Below are 24105 nucleotides of genomic sequence, written 5' to 3'. Positions count from 1 at the left end.
GTATGGATAGGGATAGAATCGAAGATTCGATAATACTCGCGTTGAGATTTCAGGCAATCCGTACGTGGTACTCAACTCTCCCAGATATTGGACGGTAGAGGTTTCCAAAGCACTGTTTACAGCTGACGAAGTATTAATACCACTTTTAACCGTTGACGAGAGGAAAGATATGACTGTACTAATCTCCAATACAGTGCTAACCACGAGTGAAGTTATTATGCTGGAAGGTTCAGGAGTACCAGAACTTATGGCATTGGTCGATGTCTCAAAAACATTGGATGTTTCCACACCAGTAGTCGAAGCTACGCCCTCTGTGCTCAGAATAGAACTTACCGTACCGGTAAAACTTGCGGAGGCAGAATTAGCCGTTTCAGAAAGAATTCCTGAGCTGCTTGGAATTGCTAATGACGTTTCCGTAGTAGAAGACTCTATTCCAACCGATCCAATTGTCGTAGAAGGTAGTATGAAGATACTTGATGTGGCAGAGGCAGGTATACTAACCGCCCCCGAAGATGGCTCCAAAGTGAATGATTCTGTGACAACTTCAATTGTACTAGAGAGTATCACAGTTTCAGAACTGACTCCAGTTGTGAGAGCTGCTAAGCTAGTCGTCACTATGATTGATGGCTCTAGACTCAAGGACTCCGATGTGCTAACTATTTCAATCGAGTTGGATAGTGAGACGATACTGATCGTAGAGAATAAAGGCTCGCTGGTTGAAGCAGGGAGAGTGGTGGATTGAACCAAACTGGATTCAGGGGTGATTTGGAAAGTACTTCCAACACTTGATTCTAAGATTGATGATTCAAAAAAGCCGGTAGATGTGGATATAAGAGTTGAAGTTTCCGACAGCTGTATTGATTGAGAAATCTCTGTGCTTGTTTCAGCAGCGCCAGCCGAATTGCTGGAGACCTCAGATGAACTAGGTTCGATGGAAGTGAAAACTGTGCCAGTTGAAGTTAAGGTGGCAGCAAGAGATTCAACGCTGCTCGTGAGTTTGAGGCTCAAAATCTCCGAAACCTGCGTCGAGGTGCCGGTTTCAATGCCAGTTGATGTTTCAATAGGACCTATCGTATTGCTAGTGGCTTCCGATAAGGTTGGTTCAATAGAACCTATCGTAGGCACAATCGAACCAATACTGCTTGAAAATGGAAGGCTGACACTCTCTGATATAATTTCTGATACCTGCGTTGAGCTGATGAACTCAGGACCAGTGGATGTTGGAACTAATACAAGAGAACTGCTAGGACCTTCGAACAGGCTAGATTCAATTGAGCTAGTCGTAGAAACAATAGATCCCAGACCACTCGTGATTTCATCTGTGGACTGGATATCGAAAGTACTTGTTGTGGCACTTCCAGATATTACATTGCTAAATGACAAGCTTGATTCGACAGAGACGGATGTGCCAACGAATGTATGTGTAAGTAAACTCGATTCAATATTGCTCGAGGACTCGAATGATTGACTTGATGATCCCGCTAAACTGCTTGTAGCTCCAAGTGTTGATTCGATACTTGATTGTACAACTACAGTCGTACTAATGATAATCTCTGTAGAAATTATCGATCCAAGGTTGGTGGAGACTTCAAATGACTGACTTGGTGACCCTACCAAAGTACTCGTAGCACCAAGAGATGTTTCCGAGCTTAGAGATGGGGATTCAGTCAAGCTGTTTATTGAGGTGGCAGATAGAACAGCACTAGATTCCTGAATTGTACTTGAAGCTCCACTGCTTGATGGAGCTGCAGATAATTCCAGAGACGAAAGAATAGCCGTGCTACTGGCAGCTACGGACGATTGAATAATTGTGCCAGTTTCAGATGGGAAAGCACTCTCACCAAAGCTTGATAGGCTTTCGGTAATCGATGATATAACTCCTGTCGAGGTTGATAATACTTCACTGGGCAATGGAGTAGAGATCCCCAGTGATGAAGACAAAATAGATGATAGAGCTTCAAGACCAGATGTTGTTTCGAGCAATTCGGAAGTACTTGTGGTTTGAGGCAAAGACGATTGTTCGAAAGTAGAAGATATTCCAAGGGAAGTCGATTGTTCCAATGAGGATGTGGATCCAGGCACAGAAGTCTGTTCTGGCAAGGACGATAGTTCAAAAGTAGACGTAAATCCAGGCAGAGATGAAGATTCCAAACCAAACGAACTAGTCTGCTCCGTCGCTGTACTTGAGCCAGAAACAACGCTTGTGACTGGAGGAATGCCAGTAGAAATTCCCTCGCCAACACTCGAAGAAGCTGCACTAGATGAGAATGGAATATCGGTACTCTGGGTTTCTGAAGGTTCCAAACTCAAGAATGACGTGGTAGAGAAGCTAGTCATGAATCCAGAAGATTGGGCGGATGAGAATGATGCCAAGCTGTATTCATATGATGAGAGAACTGCTGAAATCGAGCTTTGAACGATAGATGAAGGTACAGCAGATAAGAAAACGGTCTCAAAAGTGGACGAAGGAACTTGTGATTCTTGTCCAGAGAAAGTCGATAAAATTAATGATTGAGATTGAGAGAATGACTCTGAGGTAATTGTTGGGAACGAGTAACTGATAGTAAAGGAAGGAATTGTGGTAAAATCACTAGGCGTCTCGGATGATGAATAAGCAATGAAAGAACTGGCTGTTGAAGAAGCAGCGGGTTCTTGGGAAGTAATGAATGACTGTCCAGAGGATGAATATGATACAAAGAAAGACGAACTGGCCACCCCGGACGGTGTGTTCGTGAAGGCGGGCGAGCTGGTAGCTAGCAATCCGCTAGAAAATTCAACTGATGAAAGAGAAGGGGTGATTTCAGTTGAAGTAGCGGAGGGGCTTCCCAGACTCGCCGAACCTAGACTAAAAAAGAACTGGTCGATGGAATGGCAGAAGTGCTAGCGGAAGAATCAAGTGGTAACAGTAATAATGACACCGTAACACACTCAACTCCAGGTGACAACATCAAGTACAACGAGCCATAACAAGCTTGTATGATATTTGCAGCATTGTATGGTAAAGTCAAACCGATGGAGCAATCTGGATTAATGGTTGCAACAACTGGTTGATACCCAAGTTGCTGAAATTTGGTTGCTGTAGAGAAGAAGATTGCCTCATTTCCAGGGTTGTGCAAATCTTGATTAGATGCCAATAAGACAGGATTTCCAAAGAAATCAATAATATTAAATTGTAGTTGACCCGTACTAGGAGACAATGAGAAGGTCAAGCTTTGTGCCTCATCAGTGGTGAATGATAAAGCATCATCACCGAATGGGACTGGATCCCATAGATATTGTGGTGGCATACCTGTTTGATTCACAAGTATCTTGAAGAATGGAGTAACAGGACATCCAGCGATTGAGGTTGAAGATGCAATAGGTGAGAAAGTTGAACTGCTTGTTACCAAGCCAACTGTTCCAGATGGGACTTCAGTAGTTGAAGCAATAGCCGTTGACAATGTTGAAGAAGGTGGTTGAACTGCAACAGCAAACGCCTGAACTTGGGTACATCCACTTCCTCTTTGAATTTGCGTAGCTGGTGTCAAAATGGTAAATACACCACTACAGTCAGCCAAGATATTGGCGCCTGTGTTTGCAATATCGAAGCCAAGTGAACAATCTGAACCAACAGTGGCAGAATAGATTCTCATATTATCAGAAATATGGGCCGCAGTAAAGAGTTGAAGAGGAGCTCCTAAAGCGGTCAATCGAACAGCACCAGTAATTTGTTCACCAGCCGATTGTAGTGTGCCGTGGAAAGCGTTGCCAAATCCAATGCTGAAAGCAGCCGCTTGTGATTCTGATGTTACAACAGGTAATGTGTCATAACCCCATAAACTTTCAATATTTCCAGCGTCTGGAAAGTTACGTTGAGATAGATATTGCTTTGGCTTACCCGGCGCATCAATGACTACATTGAACAGACTTGGAGCCACTGCACAGACATAATCATATGAAGGACCAGGGCTAGATGTGGATGACGGTAGTACGAACGTGGATGTTATAGCAACGAAGGTTGTGGTTATTGATCCAGAAACCACGTTACTAGCGGAAGGAATTTCAGTGAAAGATTCCTCAAGAGATGTAGTCGATAGAAGAACAGTAGTCGTCTCTTGGAATTCTACACTCTGAGTGCTAGATGCCAAAGCACTAGTAGTCGCCTCTCCAATTTCACCACCTTCGGAAGTAGATGTTGGAGAGCCAGTAGTTACCTCAACCTCAGTACTAGATGCCAAAGCACTAGTAGTTGTCTCTCCAATTTCAAGACCTTCAGAAGTAGATGTTGGTGAGCCAGGAGTTACTTCAATACTGGTAGTGATTTCTGGTATTTCTGTTGTAGAAGCAAGGCCTGTAGACTCAGCTCCTGGCTCAGTCGTGAGAGCGGGGCCTGTCGTTGTAGCCTCTAGGCCAGTAGTCAAAACTGATCCAGTAGTGGATTCTGGTCCTTCACTAGTCAAAACTCCCGAGGTTGTGGCACCAAGTCCTTCACTTATAACAATCTCCGAAGTCGTAGTTACCCATGGTTCCATAATGCTGACAGAACCTTCGGAGGTTGTGGTGGCACCTAGTTCTCCAGTGCTTACAACAAGTTCTGAGGTGCTAGTAGCCCCTAGCCCTTCAGTGTTTGCTTCAGAAGTTGTTGTAGTCCCTGGCTCTTCGGTAATAATGACTTCTGAGGTACTCGTAGCTGATGGTCCTTCAGTGCCAATAACATCCGAAGTGCTAGTGACTCCTAGTCCCTCTGACGTACTCGTAGTTGATGGCCCTTCAGTGCCAATAACTTCCGAAGTGGTAGCCGCGGCGGGTACTTCGGTGCTTACTACCACGGTACTCGTAACTCCCGGCTCTTCTGTGCTGACAAAAGCTTCCGAAGTGCTAGTCGCTCCTAGTTCCTGAGTACTTCCGACTTCCAAAGTTGTACTAGCGCCAGATGCAACACTGCTGACAGGTGGAATGCCAGTGCTAGATCCAATTGCTTCCCCGGTGGTAGATGTACTTGGTTCCTCAGTGGCAATGATTTCACTTGTTGACGAAGCTCCTAAAGTCTCGGTGCCAATGATTTCGCTTGTTGACGAAGCTCCTAGAGTCTCAGTAGGAATAATTTCTGTAGAAGTAACCCCGGGTCCCGAAGTAACGGTAATTTTAGTTGTAGGACTAACTCCTGGAGTTTCAGTAGGGATAACTTCTGTGGAAGTAACAGGTTCCTCAGTAACAACAATTTCTGTTGTAGAGCTAAATCCTGGCGTCTCAATAGGAATTATTTCTGTGGAAGTATCCCCAGGCTCCTCGGTGGTAATAATTTCAATCGTAGAGCTAGCACTTGGGCCCTCCGTGACGATGATTTCTGTCGATGTAGCACTTGGTACCTCGGTGACAATGATTTCGGTTGTAGAGCTAGCCCCTAGTCCTTCAGTACCGACAGTTTGTGTGGAGGTTGCCCCAGGTATTTCAGTCGAACTAATATCGGTAACAACAGCTGAGGTTGGTGAAACAAATCCTTCCAGTTCATAAATAATGATCGCTGTTCCGACCGCACGTTTTCTGAATCTTCTGGGTGGGGGAGGTGGTAGGGCAGGACTTCCTCCACATACTTGGACCGGATTACCTGGACATGGGTAAGAACAATTAGTGGCTGGTTCTGCATCAAGCAATCCGTTTGAGCAAAAACAGCGTCCTGGCTCAATTCCAGCATATCTGAATGGGCCCCCTGCATTGGCTGTTGAGCAGAGTAAAGCACAGCTTTGGACTGTAGCATAGTCATTTGGATCGACACTCTCAGTAATAGGTGGGGCCAATGGAAAGCCATTGGCCTCATCATCTGGATAACATTCCACTGGATTATAAGTACCAGCTGGTGTAATGGCTGATGAAACACGAGTTGGTTCAGGAGGCTGAGTCGTAGCTCCTGGTTCCTTAGTAGTAAAAACTCCTGTCTCTGTAGGCTCAGTAGTCATAGTAGGTAACTCAACCGTTGTTGATATTTCTTCAATGATAGTCGAAGATTCAGAAACGATAGTAGTCACGGATGGTATGGTGAGCTCAAAAGAGGAAGCAAATTCAGAAGATATAGAGGCCGAGCTGCTGAAAATTGCCGATGTAGCGGCAGCAGAAGAAGATGCAAGTTCAGAAGATGCGGTGGCCAAGCTACTAAAAATATCCGACGAAGGGGCTACAGAAGACGATTGTGTACTAGAACATTCAGAGGCTAATCATCATTAGAAAAAATTGAACCTTTCATCAAAACATATAAAAAAAATACTCACCATATACAGTCGAAGCTGGTTCTATCACAGTTGTTGTCCCATCGAAGATAGTTGTCGTTCTCCGCTTAACTTCTGTAGCGGTAACATATTCGGTCTGAATCGATGGTGGTGCAGTATAAGTAATAATTGAATAAGATACATCAGTATAAGTTGTATATTGTGGTACAACCGATATTCTATAACGAGTGACAGTTGAATAAATGGTTGTGGCTTGTGCGTTAGCGAAAGGAACGAGTGCAATACCATATGCTGCTACCTGCAGCAGGCATTTTGGAAGTGGAGTTGGACGCATGGTCCTGACGTAGTGTCTAGGTGAACTCTAGTAAATGATATTTGAGGCTCCGAAATGTCTGAAATAACAAATACTTGAGTTCATGTAAAGACCGACGTGAAAAGTGTGTAAAAAGATATTTTTCAGAGAACTGAAGAATATATAGAATACAAACTTTTGTTTTTGAATGTGTTACTGGGAAGAATGTGGATGACGGCTTTCCCACGTTAAGGAGAAAATAAAGTGAGGGACGTGTATAAGTTGAGGGCAAGAATAGTTGAGGAATGAGCAATGCTCGTCGTAGCTAGGCAAGATTCCCATATTGGAATGTGGTATCGGACGACAGTCCCCTGAAGTATAGAGTAATTTGACTTCAAACATGAGTACCACACCATTTAAAGTCACTCGACTTAGCAATTTGTTCCCATGAAAAAGAACCAACCACCACGCAAAATTGAATGCACCAGCCATTTCACAAACCTAACGACATTAGCAAATTATGGCAGGAAATAGATATCCGTAAACTGACCTTACAATGTTCAGTATATTCACGTGATCACATGCCTTGTTTACATGCCAAGGAACAATTGAAATGGATGAACATTCTTCACCAAATTCACGACCATGGCGCCAATAAAAGGAAGGGTAACTCGCCGGAACCACCTCCGAAAGTGTGTCTCAAATGTCGATGCGAGAACCTCATGTAAGTATCTGGAAAGAGGCAAAGCATGCCATATGAAGGATGGAGAGTGCCGAATTTTCACGAAGGATACCACCCAGGTATGAGAAGAAGAAATCCACATGAAGAAGAGCGGAAATTTAATCCATGTGTTAGATAAAAAGTTGAAAGGAAAGAGCAAGCTCGAGCTTTGCCGGCAGAAACTTGAAGGACACCACCACTCCATCATGTGCATCACTATCATGTATGTATTCACAACTCCTCACTCCCACCAAGGGAAAGAAAGACCAAACCAGGCACGGAACACCGAGTACGCGTACATCTCCCAAAAACATCCCCAAAAATCTGCACCTACCTTCTGACCCTCCCACCAACCTTCCCACCAAATATCTTTCACGCCACCGACATCAACCATCTAGCCATCGTCTTGGAGCCAATTTCCCTAATTTCGCGTTCCGTCACGTTCCGCAACATGGCTTTATGCTATGAATTGAAAAGATAGTAGTTGAGAAGCAAGGGAATTCTATCCTACATACCTAACCTTAACCTTACCGAGACATCCACCACCTCAATTGTTATTGCGCTTATCCGACGCGTTGCAGAAAGAGAAACAGATCCAATTTGTACATGTATGTGACTTTAATATTAAAGGGGGGAAGGAAGGAAGAATGTGTTAGTGAGTGAGGTCCTCCTATCTTGCGAAATGTGCAAAACCATCGCGTTAAGTTTCTTGCCAACTTCGTCAACCATCACACGCGAAAATTCGGTCGTGACACGCACGTGATATTTTTACACCTAGCACCCATACACACATTTTCAAAAGCGTGATTTTTTGAGCTATGAATTTTTTAAAAAGTCATTGAATTCAAAAATAATCTTTTTAAGAATATATAATAATGAAATCATTTTATTATTTTAAGTTTTAAATTAAAAAATTAACAAAACAAGTTTTTTATTAATTTGAAAATTATTATATGTGACCAAAAGGGTGTTTATAGACCAGCAATTGTATTTAACTTAGAATCTACAGGTGAAGAGCACCTGTAGATGGGGATAGCTACTCTATATATACACAAATGAATGGCCTAGCCGCAATGGCTAGGCAAAAAAAAGTCATATTTATTCCTCCAATGATCTTACTTTACCGATAACCATTGATACCTAGTACTTGTCCGGATCTGATCCTCAGGTCACCTAAATCGCATACTAATCTCGAGTAATCGTATCATGTGTGGACATGGTTAATGTACCTGAGGTTTCTTATATAATAAAGGTGGGAGGAAAGCAGGGATTTCCGTCACATTAATAAACATTCTCTAAAAACTATATAAACTCTATCCCAAACCCAGAATCCGCTAACCATCTTATAAACTCCATCCCAAACTCAGTATACCCTCCAATTACAACTCAGACCCATAAACCCATAAACCCATAAACCCATAAACCCATAAACCAAAACTCAATATTTCCCACCTACATATACTTAAGATTATAAGATTCTAGGATTATACCAATATTCCCTCTAAATCTTCTACAAAATACTACACACTTCGCTCGCTCTAATTATACTAGATATAAACCTCGATCTTAATCCTATGCTAGTGTGTTACAAATTGAAGTTAAATTTCAATTTCGAATCTAAGGTCAGCTATCTAGTAATACTTGTAAGTTTAATATTATATTAATTTAATCTCTTGTTTGATTTTGGAAGGTTTAAGATACTCTAATATGTATATATAGTTTTATATATTGATATATATATATATATATCCAAATCCACCCCTTTCAAACCAAAAGAAAAAAATAAATCTTTTAATAAAAGAAGACCTCAGTGGTGATTTAAACCTCTTAGAGAATCCATTCTTAAATTTCCCAGTAACCCCGGAGTTCCCTACCCATCCCAAACACCAAACTCCAACACCACCCCCATCCCCCATTCCCCCCTACTTCTCCAAAACCATAAACCCCGCACCTCCAAACAAACTCAACAAAACCGCCAACGTCGCAAACCCCGCACCAACCCTATCCCCCCTCGTAACCAACAAGCTCTCTTCTTCCCTCCCACTCCCACTCCCTCCCATCCCATTTCCACCCACATTCCCACCCCCACTCCCCGCGTTACTATCCCCAATACTCGTCCCCCCAGTCCCATTAGTAACCGGCACAAACCCCTTATTATCCACCCCGGGAACCGCCACCATCGCACTCACAATCGCACCCAACGCACTCATCTGCTGTCCTATCCCCACATTTCCATCATATTTCTCATCAGTCCACTTAAACCCACACGCATTATTCGGACCCGCGCACTGAGTACCCGCAGCTTTAGCACTAATTTGCAGAAGCGGGAAAAGAGTCTTCGAAGTAAAGGGAGCGAGGATGGCAGTCGAGGCTAGCCAGGTGATGAAATAGGCTTTGAAGGATAATTGGTCTGTATCGCAAGTATTTGCTTTTTCGCACGCTTGCTCGGTGATGATGGAGTTGGTTTTGGGGGAGGCGAAAATGTTGAGTGAGGTGTTCATGAGTTGGTTGGTGCGTTGTTGCCAGGTTGAATTACCATCGGTCTGGTTATGAGGAAGGGTATCCGGTTAGTTTTATTTTCTTCTTCTTCTTCTTCTTCTTTTCTTTGAGGGTAAAAAGGCAAGGACTTCGAATTAAACGAGAATTCTCGTTTAATCTTCCAAAGTAAATAGAAGAGAATAAGGAGAATACATACATAATTAAACATATTCGCCGCTCCATGCAAGTAAATACCCGCATTATAACTCCACTGCAAGTGATCCACACTCGCACAATTATCCACATCACTACTCCCATCGAAAATATTATACTCACCATCAATCAACCCTACACTCTGCTCCCACTGCCAAATCCTCTCTGCCCAATCCGCATACGTTTGATTTCCCGTATATCTAGCCAATCTAGCGCCTAGATTAAAAAAACATCCATTCGCAATAGAATTCTTATATGTGTAACCATTATTGAACGGAAAAATCTGCCACCTTAAACCACCTCCACAAGTACTAGTATCCCAACGACCAGCCATTTCGTTAAAGACAGCTTGAGCTAACGCAAGCCATTGCGGTTGATCTGCAGGAGGATTTTGAAAATTTGTTTCCGCAGCTAACATGGCTGCCATTCCCCAAAAACCTTGATCATCATTTCCTTCATCTTTGGTTTGGTTTTGAGGCATATAATCAGCCATTGGACCGGTTTGGAAGAGAAGCGCTTCAGAGACGAGATTGTTATATGAGGTGTCTCCCGTATAGCGCCAATAATCTATTAATGTCATGAACATGCCACCACCTTCCCACCAAAAGTAAGGAGGAGGTAAAAGTCCTGGGGTTTGACCCTATAAAAAAATTAGGAGGGAATTTAATTAAAGAATGTGAAGACGTATACACACTGATTCATTTCCATGATAATATGAAATCAAATTTGTAGCCACCAAACTCGCGGCACTTTTTATTGAATCTGAAAGATTGGTTAATTCAATCCATTATCCCAATATATATCAATAACGATTTAAACATACCAGACTGTGAAGTATCCACCGTTAAAGCACTAGCACCACTGCAGCCAAGTAACGGCCATAACCAGCTTTGAATCCTCATTCTAAATCAAGCTATAACAAAAAACAAAAAGCAAATGAAGATGAAGATGATAAAAACAAGCAACCAAAAGAATAAAACCAAGAAGTGGGAATAGTCTCGGAAAAGCTTATTTTATCAGAACAGCGCGGCGCAGATGTGAAATAGGACCGTAAAGATGACTACATGCGCAGGCAATACAAATACAAATAATAACAAGTAACCCAGCCCTATCAAAGGAGCTTTGGAATCACTTTGTATTGTAAGATTGATTACCTAGCTACTAGGTATCCCAAACAAGACTCCGAGATGAAATAGGCAAAGCCGCAAATAATAATCCGAATCTCAAGCTCGCTGCTTCAAATGAACTCGAAGAGAAGAGAAGACAGGAGAAGGAATAAAAATAATAATTAGAATCTTATATCAATATAACCCTAAAATACAGTTATAACTAGATCAAAAATTTGACAAGAGAAGAAAAAACACGTAAACCAGAAGAAAAGTTTGTTGTAAAGACAAGACGTTATAGTCAACCTCAATTATTCAACCAAAAAACCCATCAATCAATAAGGTTACCTACTTAGGTAAGGTAAGGTTAAATCATCACAAAACAAAACAAAACACAAAACCACAATCAACTTACTATTGCCTAGGTACTTATTAACATTCCCACAAATCCTACAAATCCTACAAGCATACGAAACCCCACCCGTATCATCAACCTCAAAATTTCAAAAATCCAAAATTCAAAACCAACCTGATACAAAACACCGATTCACAAATCATCCATCCTATCATCCATGACACCTACAAGAACCCAGTCTACTTACTAGATAATTATTTGATTAATAAGTTAAAGACATCTGAACTTATTATTGAAATTATTATACTCTTGTATATCAATACCTACACACATACTTAAAAAACAACACAATCTACTCAACTTAACATTACTTATTATTAATACTCTCACCACACTTACAAAAATCCCTTTAATTACAGAGTAATTATCATTATCAAAACTTTTTCTTTGTATACATAAATACATTGAATACAAGTTATTCCAATTCTGAATTCTTAATTCTTAATTCTTGAAAACTTTTATATCCATTGTCCATTATCCATCCATTGATAGATAGGTAGCCATCATCTTATCCTATCTCATCTCATTCCAACCCATTTCGCTTCAACTTCTCAACTTCTCAACTTTCCAAATCTCCCATCATCGTATCCTAATAATTGATCATCTACTAACTCCCCTCACCCACATCCACATCCACACTTCTACCACCTCCGCCCCCACCTCCACATCCTCTCTATCCAACCAAGAAAAATTATCCACAAGAAAGAGCGAAAGAGTATTATCAAAACCAAACCCAACCAAAACCTCCCGCCTCCCACTTCCCTCTCAAAAAGAACGGACAGCTAAAAACGCCATTAAATAATTCATCAACCATTCCACTCTCCACTCTCCACTCCATATTCCCTCTCCAAATATCAAAAAAACCAAAAGCCGTAAAAAATGTTCAAGCTATTGTAATGTGAAAGACTCCATAACCCAATGCCAAGTTTGATCTTCCCAAAAAATGCAAAATGTAAAATGCCCAAGACCTGCCACCCTAGCGAAAAAAGCAAACGTCAAAAAAGACAGAAGAATTTACAAAGACATCATGGCAATAACTGCCACAATACCTGCGAATATACTGCCTTTTAGTATTCGTTCTGTATTCGCAATCATACTGTCGGCACCACTTTTGCTAGATGAGGAGGAGGAAGAAGAAGAAGAGCCATCTCCTTGAGAAAATACAGTACTACCAGTTGAAGAAGAAGTACTGGATGATGATGTTGCTGATCCTGAGCTGGAATCACTACTGCTACCACCACCATCAGAATGTGTATCTGCAACACCTCCACCATTGGTACCTGTGAGTCCAGGAACAGTTGCGGCCGTGGAAGCAGGTGTGGAACCAGAAGCAGCTGGTGATGCTCCTGCAGTCATGTTTGATCCCGTAGCCAAGAGGGATGAAAGAATGGTGGCATTATTAGAATCAACCACAGTATTGTTGGTTCCTAGAGCATTGTTATAATAATACGACTTTCCGGAATTGGTTCCTGGAGCAGACTTTGCATTGTAGCATGAGATGTTGACAGATTCAAATGAGGCATAATAGTAACCGTTGTTCTTGATATCTTCAGAATCCCAGTCGATTAAACCACCTGCCCAAGCGATAGTTCCAGCCCCATTGGTGGAAAGACCACCAGGCCAGAGAGAAAGTTGGACTCTAGCAGGAGTTTGTGGATAGTTCCATTGGTTCGCGGTTGCATTCCAAGTATCTGAGCGCTTCTTTGTACGTCCGACTTGTCCATCTACAAGCCAAGTAATCTGATCAGGGGTCCAATCAATTTCGTAAGTGTGGTAATTGGCGTATGTATCGGAAAGAGTGATGTTGAGCTCATTATCGTCTAAGAAGAGATTAGTATTATTCTTGTGCCCATTGAATGTTTACTCACAATTTGTAATACCCTGGAAATAGTAATTGGATTGAGCAGTAGTCAATTCCGAACCAACAAATTCATAATCAATTTCATCCTTAACATCCGAGAAGAGAATAAAAGCCGTGATCACACCCTGACCTCTACTCGTCTTAAACTTTGCCTTGACATTTCCATACCACATATAAGTTGAAGAAGCCATAACTGTCCCGACCGAATTCGCCGGCATGGTCAACAACACATTATCATTATAAATAACTGGATCTCCACTATAAACCCAATTTGTCTTTGAAGAATCTCCCAAATATTTTGTGTTTGAAGTTATACCATCCATGCTCGTAAAAGTATATGAAGCACTTTCGCAGACGGGTTCGGGTACGCAGGAATCGAGGGAAAATGACATTCGTGGATCACAACCTCCGAGACAATATGCTCCAGTACCACATTCTCCATATTCTGAAATGATTAGTATTTTTCCTTGTAATTACCACCGAAAGAAATATTACTCACGAGAGCAACATGGAGCATTTTCAGGACAATGACTGTCAAGACTACAAGCAGCAAATGCCACTGAAGCTGAAGCCAAACCGGCCAACAATTTTGATGTTCCCACCATTTTTATATGTATATGCAAGGGTCGAAAGAAAAATAAGCACCCAAATCAATATCGAAGCGATTGGCGATATTGAGGACTTTTATGGTGGTACGAATTGTCCGATGGATGGGAAGTTGAATACGGTAGGTAAGTATGTAATAAAAGGATAAGATTAGCGGATAATTGCAGATGAATAACTTCGTATCGAGTGAATAAGGATGCGATGCGAGTTGATATTTCTCTCTTTTCGATTGTTATAATTCCCTAGTAACCCCAATAACCCTATTTCTCTTCTTGTGGTGATGTTGGTAAAACGGTTATGATGTGCATTTACTAATCCTTCATACAGTTCCTTCCCTGAAATCCGCCTCCAGATAGAAAGTTTAATAGAGTGATTGCTTGCTTGGCGATGTAGTGTAATGGAAGAGTCGATTCACAAGCGAAAGTGTTTGACAGGAAGGAGTCAGAATCTTGACGACAAATAACGAGTGATGTCGTGAAGGAAAAGTTATTGATTTATTATTCTTGAGTGATGAAGGAAAAGGGAGACAAATATCCATTTTTAATGGGGAGACTAATAACTCCAGAGTCTAGGCGTGTGATGGTAGTGAGGGTAGTGAGGGTAGTGAGGGTAGTGATGATCCATGTAATATCCCTTGGTAGTCTTAGCAACTAGTAGATGTGTTATGTCTAAGGCGGTTACATCGGATTAAGGATCTTACATTCAATCTGGGGCTTAGAATCTATTAACATATAATATAACACCAATTAAAATCACCTTTAAAGATCTTCAACTCCAAAGACATTTATCAATATTCAACCTTATACTCTACTCAAACCTCCATCAATCTTCACAATAAACTTCCATCAAAATAAACCTAATCTCGATCCCCTCCAGCCATCATACATACCATCTCGACTGAACTTTTTCTCACTCAAAGTCACGGAGCTCCCGGGATATATTCTTCTCCGTATTTCTCTCCGTATTTCCACTTTCCCCTTCTATTTCCATTTCCATTTCCCAATTCCATTTCTATATTTGGCAGAAAGTGGGATCATCCATCATCCATCACGCACCAAAAGTATGGAGAACCTCACCTCACCCACTTTTCACATCAACCAGATGATCCATCTGTCCATCCACCAATCAACCCACACAAAAGATATGGGGAATCTCGTACTCATGCCAAGCTGTTACACTGAAGGAGGCAAATAATGAAAAAATCGACTAAGGAATAAAATACCTCACACGCTCAGAGTAGTCTAAATTTGTAATCTTCATTCATGGGTACGATGAAATACAAGGTGATTCCTCGAATGATCTTTTTGGCCACCGAGGTGAATACGATGATTACGAGTAAAGTACGTGTATTAATGCTGATGAATTGATTGTACAGGTATCTATCAGATAGGTAAATACTCGAATGCTGATATTGAAATAGTATTTATGTATATGTATCATTTAATAGACAATATGATTTTCTGAATAAAAGAACAAAGTTATGAAATTGAGTACGTACACCATTTAGTATACTCAGAAAACTCTAATCCCAATGATCCCCAGGCCCGCTCCCGCTCCGCTCAAATTCCGGGGATACCTAGATAGGTCTCAAGACAAGTAAACCTTAGATTTTTACTTTTTCGGCGCTTACCTAAAATTTAAAAGTCTAGAGGCTAAACCCTTGAGAACCCTGAAAACCCTGAAAATCTCCACAAAGGAGACAATTTATCTTTTCAGGAATATATCATCATCTTCATCACACAAAGAGTGCTACCAGTAAGACTATTGATTGACACCATGTATCACCTATCACTCATCTTATAAAAGTCATTCAATATCTAGAGTAATAAGACTTGCGGAGTTCAATTTATTTTATACCCTATACTACAATCTCACTCCCTCACATATAGTGTCACTCACCCTTAAAAAAACCAAGTAGAAAAATCATAAATTATATCAGCCTTACGAGTAGAAGTATATCAATCCTGCTAGTATCGAAACCAAATCCATCATTGTGAAAGAAGTCTAGATATGTAGATGTTAATTAATATAATAAATAAATAAATAAATAAAATAAAATATACTCCAATCTCGCAATATCCATCTCGTACACAAAAGAACAAAAGCTAAGCACCGATTATTAAGTATCACCTCACCTCACCTCACCTCCTCTCCTCTCATTATATTACACTACATTACATTACATTCAGGAACATTATTCCTGTATCTCAAACTTACGCCTTATTACTTATTACTCATATGGATAGATAACATAACAAAACAGATACATCGTACACTATCCAACTATTGAAACTCAGCGTCACGGGTTCTTAAAAGGCCTGTTCTAGTTAGTCTATAGGGATGTAAGATTATATTGCTTTCACATGGATCGTAGAGTCGATACTTCTAATAAGGCCTTCTTTCTTCCTTGTGGTGGAATATTATTATATTATATTATTTAGAAGCCTATCCACCTCTGGGATACTTAGATAGTTCTAGAGAAGGGAATATATTATAATCTTGATATTGAAGAAAAAAATCTTATATGAGATTATATATTTTCAAGTAGTAAGAGATACTTAAATGGATATATATTATGAGTATTAGATTTATAAATAGATAGATATATATATATTGTAACTGAATATTAAAAGACTTAAATAAATAATAAATATTATAAATATTCTATAATTAAACCTCCTCTTTAAACTCTAGATTAAAAAATCCAAAGCAAAAACTAAAGTCAAAACGAAAGTCATAGTCAAATCAAACACAGGAATCCCATATCTCATATACAGGCAAGCTATTTCATCTAACACTAATCTGTCTATCTACCTACCCATCCACTTATACAAACTCAAAAACAAAAACATGTTCCACTCCCCCCAACTTATAATCTCACTTTCTGCGGAACCATTATCATCTTGTAGTACCTTGTAAGACTAACTTCTCATATACACTACTCATCTAGCTGATAATCTGTCTGGTTAATCTAGTCTAGCTAGCTACCTAGGTAGTTACTGGTGTAAATGTAAGGTTACAATACAATTTACAAAATACAATAGACTAGTACATACCCTATCTCATTAGAAAGTTAGTTCTATTAATCTTATTAATATGTGTTTATGTATAAAAGAACCACAAGCACCTCATCCCTCCACCCCTCACATCTACAGTAATTTCACTGTAGAAATAGGAAACTATATTATCACTACACTACACCACAATACTATACTATTTCCCCTTTACTCCCCCAACCTATTATCCCAATTCCCTCATTCCTGTCATACCCATCATTAACTACATAATGTACATATTAGGCTGTCCATACACTCTTTATGTTCTACCCTACCCTATCTTAACCTACATAACCACGCTGTCCACCGTACCAAACCTCCTCTACCAACCGCTCCGAAGAAAGAAACAATGGACCCAATACCAATTTTCAAAACGCGATTTCAATTACTCGATCCCTTAATACCTCGATATTGTATTACTTAACATAATATAACGCAACGAAGAGAGAAACCAATCAATCAATCAAACCATGCATCCTATCCATCCTTCCTCTGCTTCCCTCCCCCCTCCTTCCTGCCGTTCCTCTATACATACATATTCATTAACCCAACCAAGCAATCCAAATGGCCACCACTTTCTCGTCTACTCATCCAACCACTCACTCACCAGCCATCCACTCACTAGCTATCCAGCAATCCAACCACCCAACCAACAACCAAACTACCTCAACCTCACAAATCCAAACATCAAGCACATCAAGCACATCAAGCACAGAAAGAATATAAAGACATCAATCCCGTCTCATCCTACCCACTAATCCCATCCAATCAAACACTAACCCACTAATAACCTCACCTCACACACATCTCCCATATCCCATCTCCCATCTCCCATCTCCCATCTCCCATCACTAGATCACCAGATCACCCAGTTTCAGTTCCACTTTCCCGCACCAAAACCAAAGTCAAGATCCGAGATCCAAGGTCCAAAGAAAGATAAACGAAAAACAAACGAAGTTTCCAAAAAAAAAAAAAGAACATGAGCATGAAAATGTCAAAGAAGAGATGATAAAAAAAGTCAAACCTCTCTACTTAATTATTCAAAAGTTTCTAGAAATCTGATCCAGTTTTCCATTTTAATTTTCCAATTATCTGTTTATTCATCAACTTGTATATCAGGACCAAGATGCTATTCGTACCTAATCCGAATCCGAAGTCCAGCTCGAATCCAAATCCCACTCCCAATACCATACCAATTCCACATTCAACCCAAGAACAAACTCAACAAACTCATCAAACAAAGAAGCAAAGAAGCAAAGAAGCAAAGAAGCAAAGAAGCAAAGAAGCAAAGAAGCAAAGAAGCAAAGAAGCAAAGAAGCAAAGAAGCAAAGAAGCAAAGAAGCAAAGAAGCAAAGAAGCAAAGAAGCAAAGAAGCAAAGAAGCAAAGAAGCAAAGAAGCAAAGAAGCAAAGAAGCAAAGAAGCAAAGAAGCAAAGAAGCAAAGAAGCAAAGAAGCAAAGAAGCAAAGAAGCAAAGAAGCAAAGAAGCAAAGAAGCAAAGAAGCAAAGAAACAAAGAAACAAAGAAACCAACACATTAAAGATCATAAGATAAGTGGCGCGAAGAGAAAAAAAAAGAAGTTGGGACTTTTCTAGCAAAAAAATATAAAAAAGAATCCATGCTTGTACATATAAGATAGATAGGTAAAGCCATTTTCCAAAAGCCGTCCTCAAAACCGAACGGGGTTAAACCAAGAACCTATAGAAGCCAAACTACCATACTTCCGAGCCTTTTCCCCCAACCCTGCCAAAAAAGGTATTCCGAAGAAAATATTTTGAAGATGAAAAATTCTGAACAAGAAATATGATGAGAGTATTCCTGCCTCCCTCCTCCCCTTCCTCCTCCACCCAGCACCCCTCCTTATATTTTCCCGCCAAAATTATCTTTGGCATATTGTTCGCATGCCTATGATGAAGATGGGGAGGTTGGTTAGTCAGGGGTTTTGAAAGTTTGTTCGATGTATCAATACTACTCGTACCCATACCCATACTGATACTACAACAATATATGTATCTAAAGACAAGTATGTCCAAAGACATACATACATATACAAAAACCAAAAGCAAGGCGCGAAAAAGAGAAGAAAAAAGAAGTCTAACCTTAGCGGGCTTTCCAACTTTCTGTCCAATAGCCTTCCACTTATTCGCCTCGTAATCCTTAATGGCAGCGAGTAAAGCCTGACTCTATTTAAGCATCAGCACGTACCGTATGCATCATGATGCAAAGACAGAACGTACCTCATCTTCCGCGAATTCCGCATAATGCATGTCCTAAAATCTAGTTAGTCTATCATCCCCATCTATACTACTTTCATTCAAGCGAGACAAGTGTCCGATGCAAAAGAGTATGAGAATGGAAATATGTATTTACCTTGTACCAATGCTTTTTAACACTTCCTTCAGTTCTTGCTGGGAAAGTCTGCAAAAACAAATTCAGATTCAAAGTCTTAGTTTTGTCTCAAGGCTTTGTGCAACTTGACATGAAATCTCTTAAATTGTCCTGGTAGTTGACTTTTGCTTTATCTTACCTTTGCGATATCCGCCCAGCTATTACCTGCATCTCTCATATTCTTTAATCTTTGCTCTTCAGCAGGCGTCCAAGGAGTATTGGTACGACTCTTTTTGGCTGGTGGTGCCATCGACGGTGCCATATTCGGATCATCTAAGCCCCCTGAAGAAGGTCCCGCAATAGATGAACCTGACTGCATGTTAAAACCTGAAGTATTCGTCGCAGTCGCTGGACCCGAGGCGCGCCTCTTATTTCGAGCGCTAGCTGGAGAAGGAATCTCAGATTTGAGATTAGATGTGTCACTGGTTGATGGATGATTGTGTGAGAGAGAAAAGCTCGCGTTAGGATCGATTTCTTGTCTATCTACACGCTTAGACATTGGATGAATGGGTGGGGGTGAGTGCGCGGGAAACGTAAAGAAGGCAGAGAAATCTTCGAGGTCGGGAAGGTTGGAGAAGTTTTTGGGTGGTTGTTGCGCGAGAGAGGTGTCGGAGGGAGCTGTAGGCTCGCGTGTGGATTGGTTCATAAGATCACCGTGTGAGGCTGGGGTATTGGTACAAAGGTACTTACGTTCTCATGTACTTGGGAACGTTTGAATGTGGTCAACAGGGCTGACATCCCTTTCTCTGCATATCTTTCCGAAGACCGTTGGAAGCGCTTGGCACCACTTCGGATCCTAGGACAACCCGTAAGGCGTCTGGGGAAGTGGAGAGGTTGAAAGATATAGTCGATGGTCCATTCATCTAATATGGTGTGACGAGCAAGAATTTGTGTCAAGATTGACGACGGGGGATTTTGTTGTTATAGGTGTGATCTGATGACTAGACGGGAGGCGGCCACATCTTGACATTAAAGTACCCTCTGTACATGTTCTTGGAAACATGTGGACAAGGAATAAAACCCGGAAGAAACAATAATAAATATGCCTGTCTACGATCGGGCCACAGTACATACATGGTACCGATGGTACTTGTAATGACCTCTGGGCGGTTGAAGAGCCAGTTATAGGTCTATCGCACATGCGACGAAATTTTCGAGATGCATCGCCATAATTCCAAGGTATTGGCCATGTATTAAGATATATTTGTTAGCCCGAATGTACTTCTAAATTTCTCATTTCCAGCGCGGCTTGCGAGGACGGAAAGTGAAGGGGGTTGACCGGCTCAAATTGCTCTAACAGGCTGACAATTGGGGTGTGAGTGAGAAATGAACATACATGAATGGGTCAATATCCATGTATTTTCCGAGTGGAAAAGATCGCCAGATCCACGTCTGCGTTTATGTGTAAACCTTTGTGTTACTACCAAAACCTAGGGTTTATAGAAGTCCTCTCTAGGTAGAAAGGACGAGGAAACACCAGAGGCCCCAAAGCCTTTCGTATTTCTCCGGCGTTTTGGTTACACCAGGCAGGGGATGAACGTGGGTTTTTGGTGAAGAGGATGCAGTTGATTGCATTTCAAAATTTTCCTTGTTCACGGAGAGCAGTAAGTCATCGTGATGCAGAATTTCTGTCGGCTTTTACTTGGTTGCTTCAACTCAGCTCGCCGTGCAGTAAGATGCATGTAATGGTGTGAATAGAATTTCTTGATTGGAGGTTGAAAAAATGTCGATTGTCTTAGGAGAGATCTGAATGGTTGTAAGAATAGTCTTGTCGTTTAAACTAGAAGCGAAAGCTGCGGGGTATGCAACATTCAGTACAGTATCCCATACATCTCGCACTCTACCTAATTAGAATCATATTAACAAACGAAATTATGATCTTGGAGCTTCTCATTTAAACCCATCTCACCGATATGTCCACAGTTTCTTTTGTATTCATTTCTGAAACTGTCATAGAAGTATTAATCAATATTGCACTCGTTAGAAGAAAAATGATGTAGTATATCCTAATTCGGCGGGAATATCCCAGCAATTATTGCCCTCGTATCAAAACCTTGAAATGAAAGCGGTGTATAGAGTATTCATGTTCTAGATGAGGCTATCGTACTTCTCCCCTTCCCATCAAGATCTTGGCTTGACTTTGTTGTCACTATTAGGACAAGATGAATTGGTTCGTCACCGTTCGTGGCACCCCCCTATCTAATTTCTGTTCCCCTCTAGGTTGGTTTCCGTCCCTTATTAATTGACCATCCATTGCAGGTCCATGCGTGTACGAGGCATCATGTTGGCAGTGTTTGGTTAATCTGACAGCATTGTGCATCTTCAATCCTTTGACATCAATTACATATATCCCCGTAGGTACAGTACAAGGAATGACCATTGGGTTACCTTGATAATGCAGACAAATGATAAGGCCAAGGTATACGGCGTAAGGTGTTCATTGTGAATGGTAGAAATGTTTGCTATCAACTGCAGGGCGTTCCCGATGGTTCGAAATGGCGTTGCTTCGCCGCAGCTTGCACCAGATATTCGCCGACATAGTATTCAAATTTCCAATGCAAAATGAATAGAAAAGCGGTATATGGACTCGATGACACTTCCGTGCCGGTTATTGGATAATGGACGGGATCCTCGGGCCGTGATTGGAAAAGAGTGGTTGGGATTCATATACCCAACAACATGACTGGTGAGACCCGACCGTTTGGATTGTTTTTCCAAACAATAGATTTTGAGATTTCGAAATCCAAAAAGAGTTGGCCTAAAGCAAACAAACAATTTTAGCTTTTCAGATGTTTGTTTCAAGGGAGTGGTCAAGGAGGATTGAGGGCATCAAGAGCTGACAGGTGTTACTCATCCGAGGAACACTAAGAATCATCCGTGTTGAAACGGCTTTTATTTTTCATTTGTTTTGTTTGATGTTTAATGTTTTAAGGTAACAAGGTAACAACAGCCCCCTCAGGTTCGTTCCTCGGAGGTTTTGAGATGGTGGATTGTGTTGTTTAGTTTTGTTTCTCCATAAAAACAATTCAAGGTGACTCGTGACTATTTCCTCCTGGACGGCTATATTATGGCAGTTTGGGTTTAGCAGTCAAAGAAACTACTACGGACTATACCTCGTGAACAATGAACTGTGGTGAGACTGTCAATTGAATACCTCCGGATACATGCATGATCTTGGCTAACCAAAGGAACGGTGTTATGTATCCTGGCGTATCTGCACCTAGCCATACTTGTCAAACTATAGGATAAGTCATCGGAGGAAAAAGGATGCCGGTCAGTCGCATCCGATCATCTGCTGTAATTCATCAAAATGAAGTCCGAGAGAAAAATAGGTTGTTATCATCACGTGCTTCACACGTGAAAGATTATGCGGAGTGGAATGCACGGACTTCTACAGTTGTACTTGAGGGGGAAAGAACCTTCTACAAGATCTCACATTATAACATGTATTGTTTCAATTGCATCTTGTTACCTTCATCTGACAATACCTAGGTATTTGAAAAGATCCTTTCATTCGGATAGCTGAAGTCCGACCATTTGGGATGAGGGAGGGATGAGAGAGGGGTGAGACCGGGGCGAGAGAAGAGGAGGATAGAACAAGTTTCTAAAAGTTCCATGGTGGAAATTTGCGGAGGAGAAATGATGACAGGATTTAAGAATCAAAACACAGCATATTGACAAAATGAACCTTAACCAACAAGCCATCACATATCTTGAAGGTCGTAACCAAGGGCACAACAGCGCGACGGGCGCATAAATAATCTAAATGATTAATGATTTATTCCTCCGACCAATTTCAATCATTTTTATTGGTGATGTGTTTTGCTTACCAAGGTAATCTTCCCATACCTACACCTGGTATTATGTATGATCTCCCTCTCCCATTATGAAAATCTTTCGTTTTCATGTGATGACCTCGAGACATAATGGGTGACAGGATTTCATCGACCTTGTTTGAGGCCCACGCCACCATATTTATTAACCCATTTAATCCATTTAATCCAATTCATCCATTTGATCCAATTCATCCATTTTCATCCAATACTTGGTCGGATTTTTTCAAAGCAATCGTTATCTAGCAAATGTATTCTTATCTAATGTACAGAGTAGATTCAAGAGATGCATTTACCATCATTGGTATGGTCTATCGTATGTATATCGTATGTATACCGTATACGGGTAAATTGAATATTGTCGGTAGTATGTCCCCAAGGGGAGAGGTCGGATTCTTTTGGAAATGGCCGGATCGAGATGCTATGGACCCTCACCAATGAATATTGAACAAGGTTGAAAGTAAGCTTAACGTCGGTCAATTATTCAATTCAGGGTAGGTGTGGTAGGTGCAGTAGGTGCGGTAGATGCTAGTGAAGGGTGCTAGTGAAGGGTGCTAGTGAAGGGTGCTAGTGAAGGGTGCTAGTGAAGGGTGCTAGTGAAGGGTGCTAGACATGGGTTGGATTAACGACCTCCTCCCCCTCCTCCTTCACACGCTTGGCCAAGGCCTTCATCTGAAAAATTAAAAAATAAAAACCCAATTAGTCCATCTTCCAAGCTTGTACATTCCCACCATCCCCTTTGAGATCAATCTTTCTTATCCTTCCATGACTAATGGCCCATTTTCACACTTGAGCATACTTCCCTAATGAGTACATCAACATGGGTCATACCTTATACCTTATACCTTATACCTTTCTTTCACTTACTTTCCTATAGGGCTGTTGTGGCTGTCAAAATTAAAGCCCTTGGTGTCTTGGTGAACCAATACCTCGTA

At 41.0% G+C, this 24105-nt stretch overlaps 6 protein-coding genes across 6 annotated transcripts; 2 read left to right on the top strand and 4 right to left on the bottom strand.

The window, feature by feature from the left end:
- Positions 1-49: 49 nt before the first annotated feature.
- Positions 50-6514, bottom strand: SS1G_02504 (hypothetical protein; the record flags this gene model as incomplete). The annotated part of the gene is made up of 5 exons (XM_001596234.1): positions 50-112; positions 334-2590; positions 2929-3838; positions 3878-6171; positions 6489-6514. 5 exons carry the CDS (start codon positions 6512-6514, stop codon positions 50-52), a joined length of 5550 nt encoding a protein of 1849 aa, XP_001596284.1.
- Positions 6515-7244: 730 nt separating this feature from the next.
- On the top strand, positions 7245-7355 carry SS1G_02503 (predicted protein; the record flags this gene model as incomplete). The annotated part of the gene is made up of 1 exon (XM_001596233.1): positions 7245-7355. One exon carries the CDS (start codon positions 7245-7247, stop codon positions 7353-7355), a length of 111 nt encoding a protein of 36 aa, XP_001596283.1.
- A 1783-nt stretch (positions 7356-9138) lies between these two features.
- On the bottom strand, positions 9139-10615 carry SS1G_02502 (hypothetical protein; the record flags this gene model as incomplete). The annotated part of the gene is made up of 3 exons (XM_001596232.1): positions 9139-9759; positions 9912-10547; positions 10598-10615. The coding sequence occupies 3 exons, from the start codon at positions 10613-10615 to the stop codon at positions 9139-9141; spliced, it is 1275 nt and encodes a 424-aa protein (XP_001596282.1).
- Positions 10616-12442: 1827 nt separating this feature from the next.
- SS1G_02501 (hypothetical protein) lies at positions 12443-13894 on the bottom strand (the record flags this gene model as incomplete). Its single annotated transcript, XM_001596231.1, has 3 exons — positions 12443-13248; positions 13297-13734; positions 13789-13894. 3 exons carry the CDS (start codon positions 13892-13894, stop codon positions 12443-12445), a joined length of 1350 nt encoding a protein of 449 aa, XP_001596281.1.
- Positions 13895-18077: 4183 nt separating this feature from the next.
- Positions 18078-18503, top strand: SS1G_02500 (hypothetical protein; the record flags this gene model as incomplete). The annotated part of the gene is made up of 1 exon (XM_001596230.1): positions 18078-18503. The coding sequence occupies one exon, from the start codon at positions 18078-18080 to the stop codon at positions 18501-18503; it is 426 nt and encodes a 141-aa protein (XP_001596280.1).
- A 306-nt stretch (positions 18504-18809) lies between these two features.
- SS1G_02499 (hypothetical protein) lies at positions 18810-19983 on the bottom strand (the record flags this gene model as incomplete). The annotated part of the gene is made up of 5 exons (XM_001596229.1): positions 18810-18854; positions 19049-19132; positions 19187-19219; positions 19320-19367; positions 19477-19983. 5 exons carry the CDS (start codon positions 19981-19983, stop codon positions 18810-18812), a joined length of 717 nt encoding a protein of 238 aa, XP_001596279.1.
- Between the last annotated feature and the right edge of the window lie 4122 nt (positions 19984-24105).

The sequence above is a fragment of the Sclerotinia sclerotiorum genome, genomic scaffold (assembly GCF_000146945.2).
Source record: "Sclerotinia sclerotiorum 1980 UF-70 scaffold_3 genomic scaffold, whole genome shotgun sequence".
In the NCBI taxonomy this organism is placed as follows: Eukaryota; Fungi; Ascomycota; class Leotiomycetes; order Helotiales; family Sclerotiniaceae; genus Sclerotinia; species Sclerotinia sclerotiorum.
This window is presented reverse-complemented; position numbering and strand designations above follow the sequence as displayed.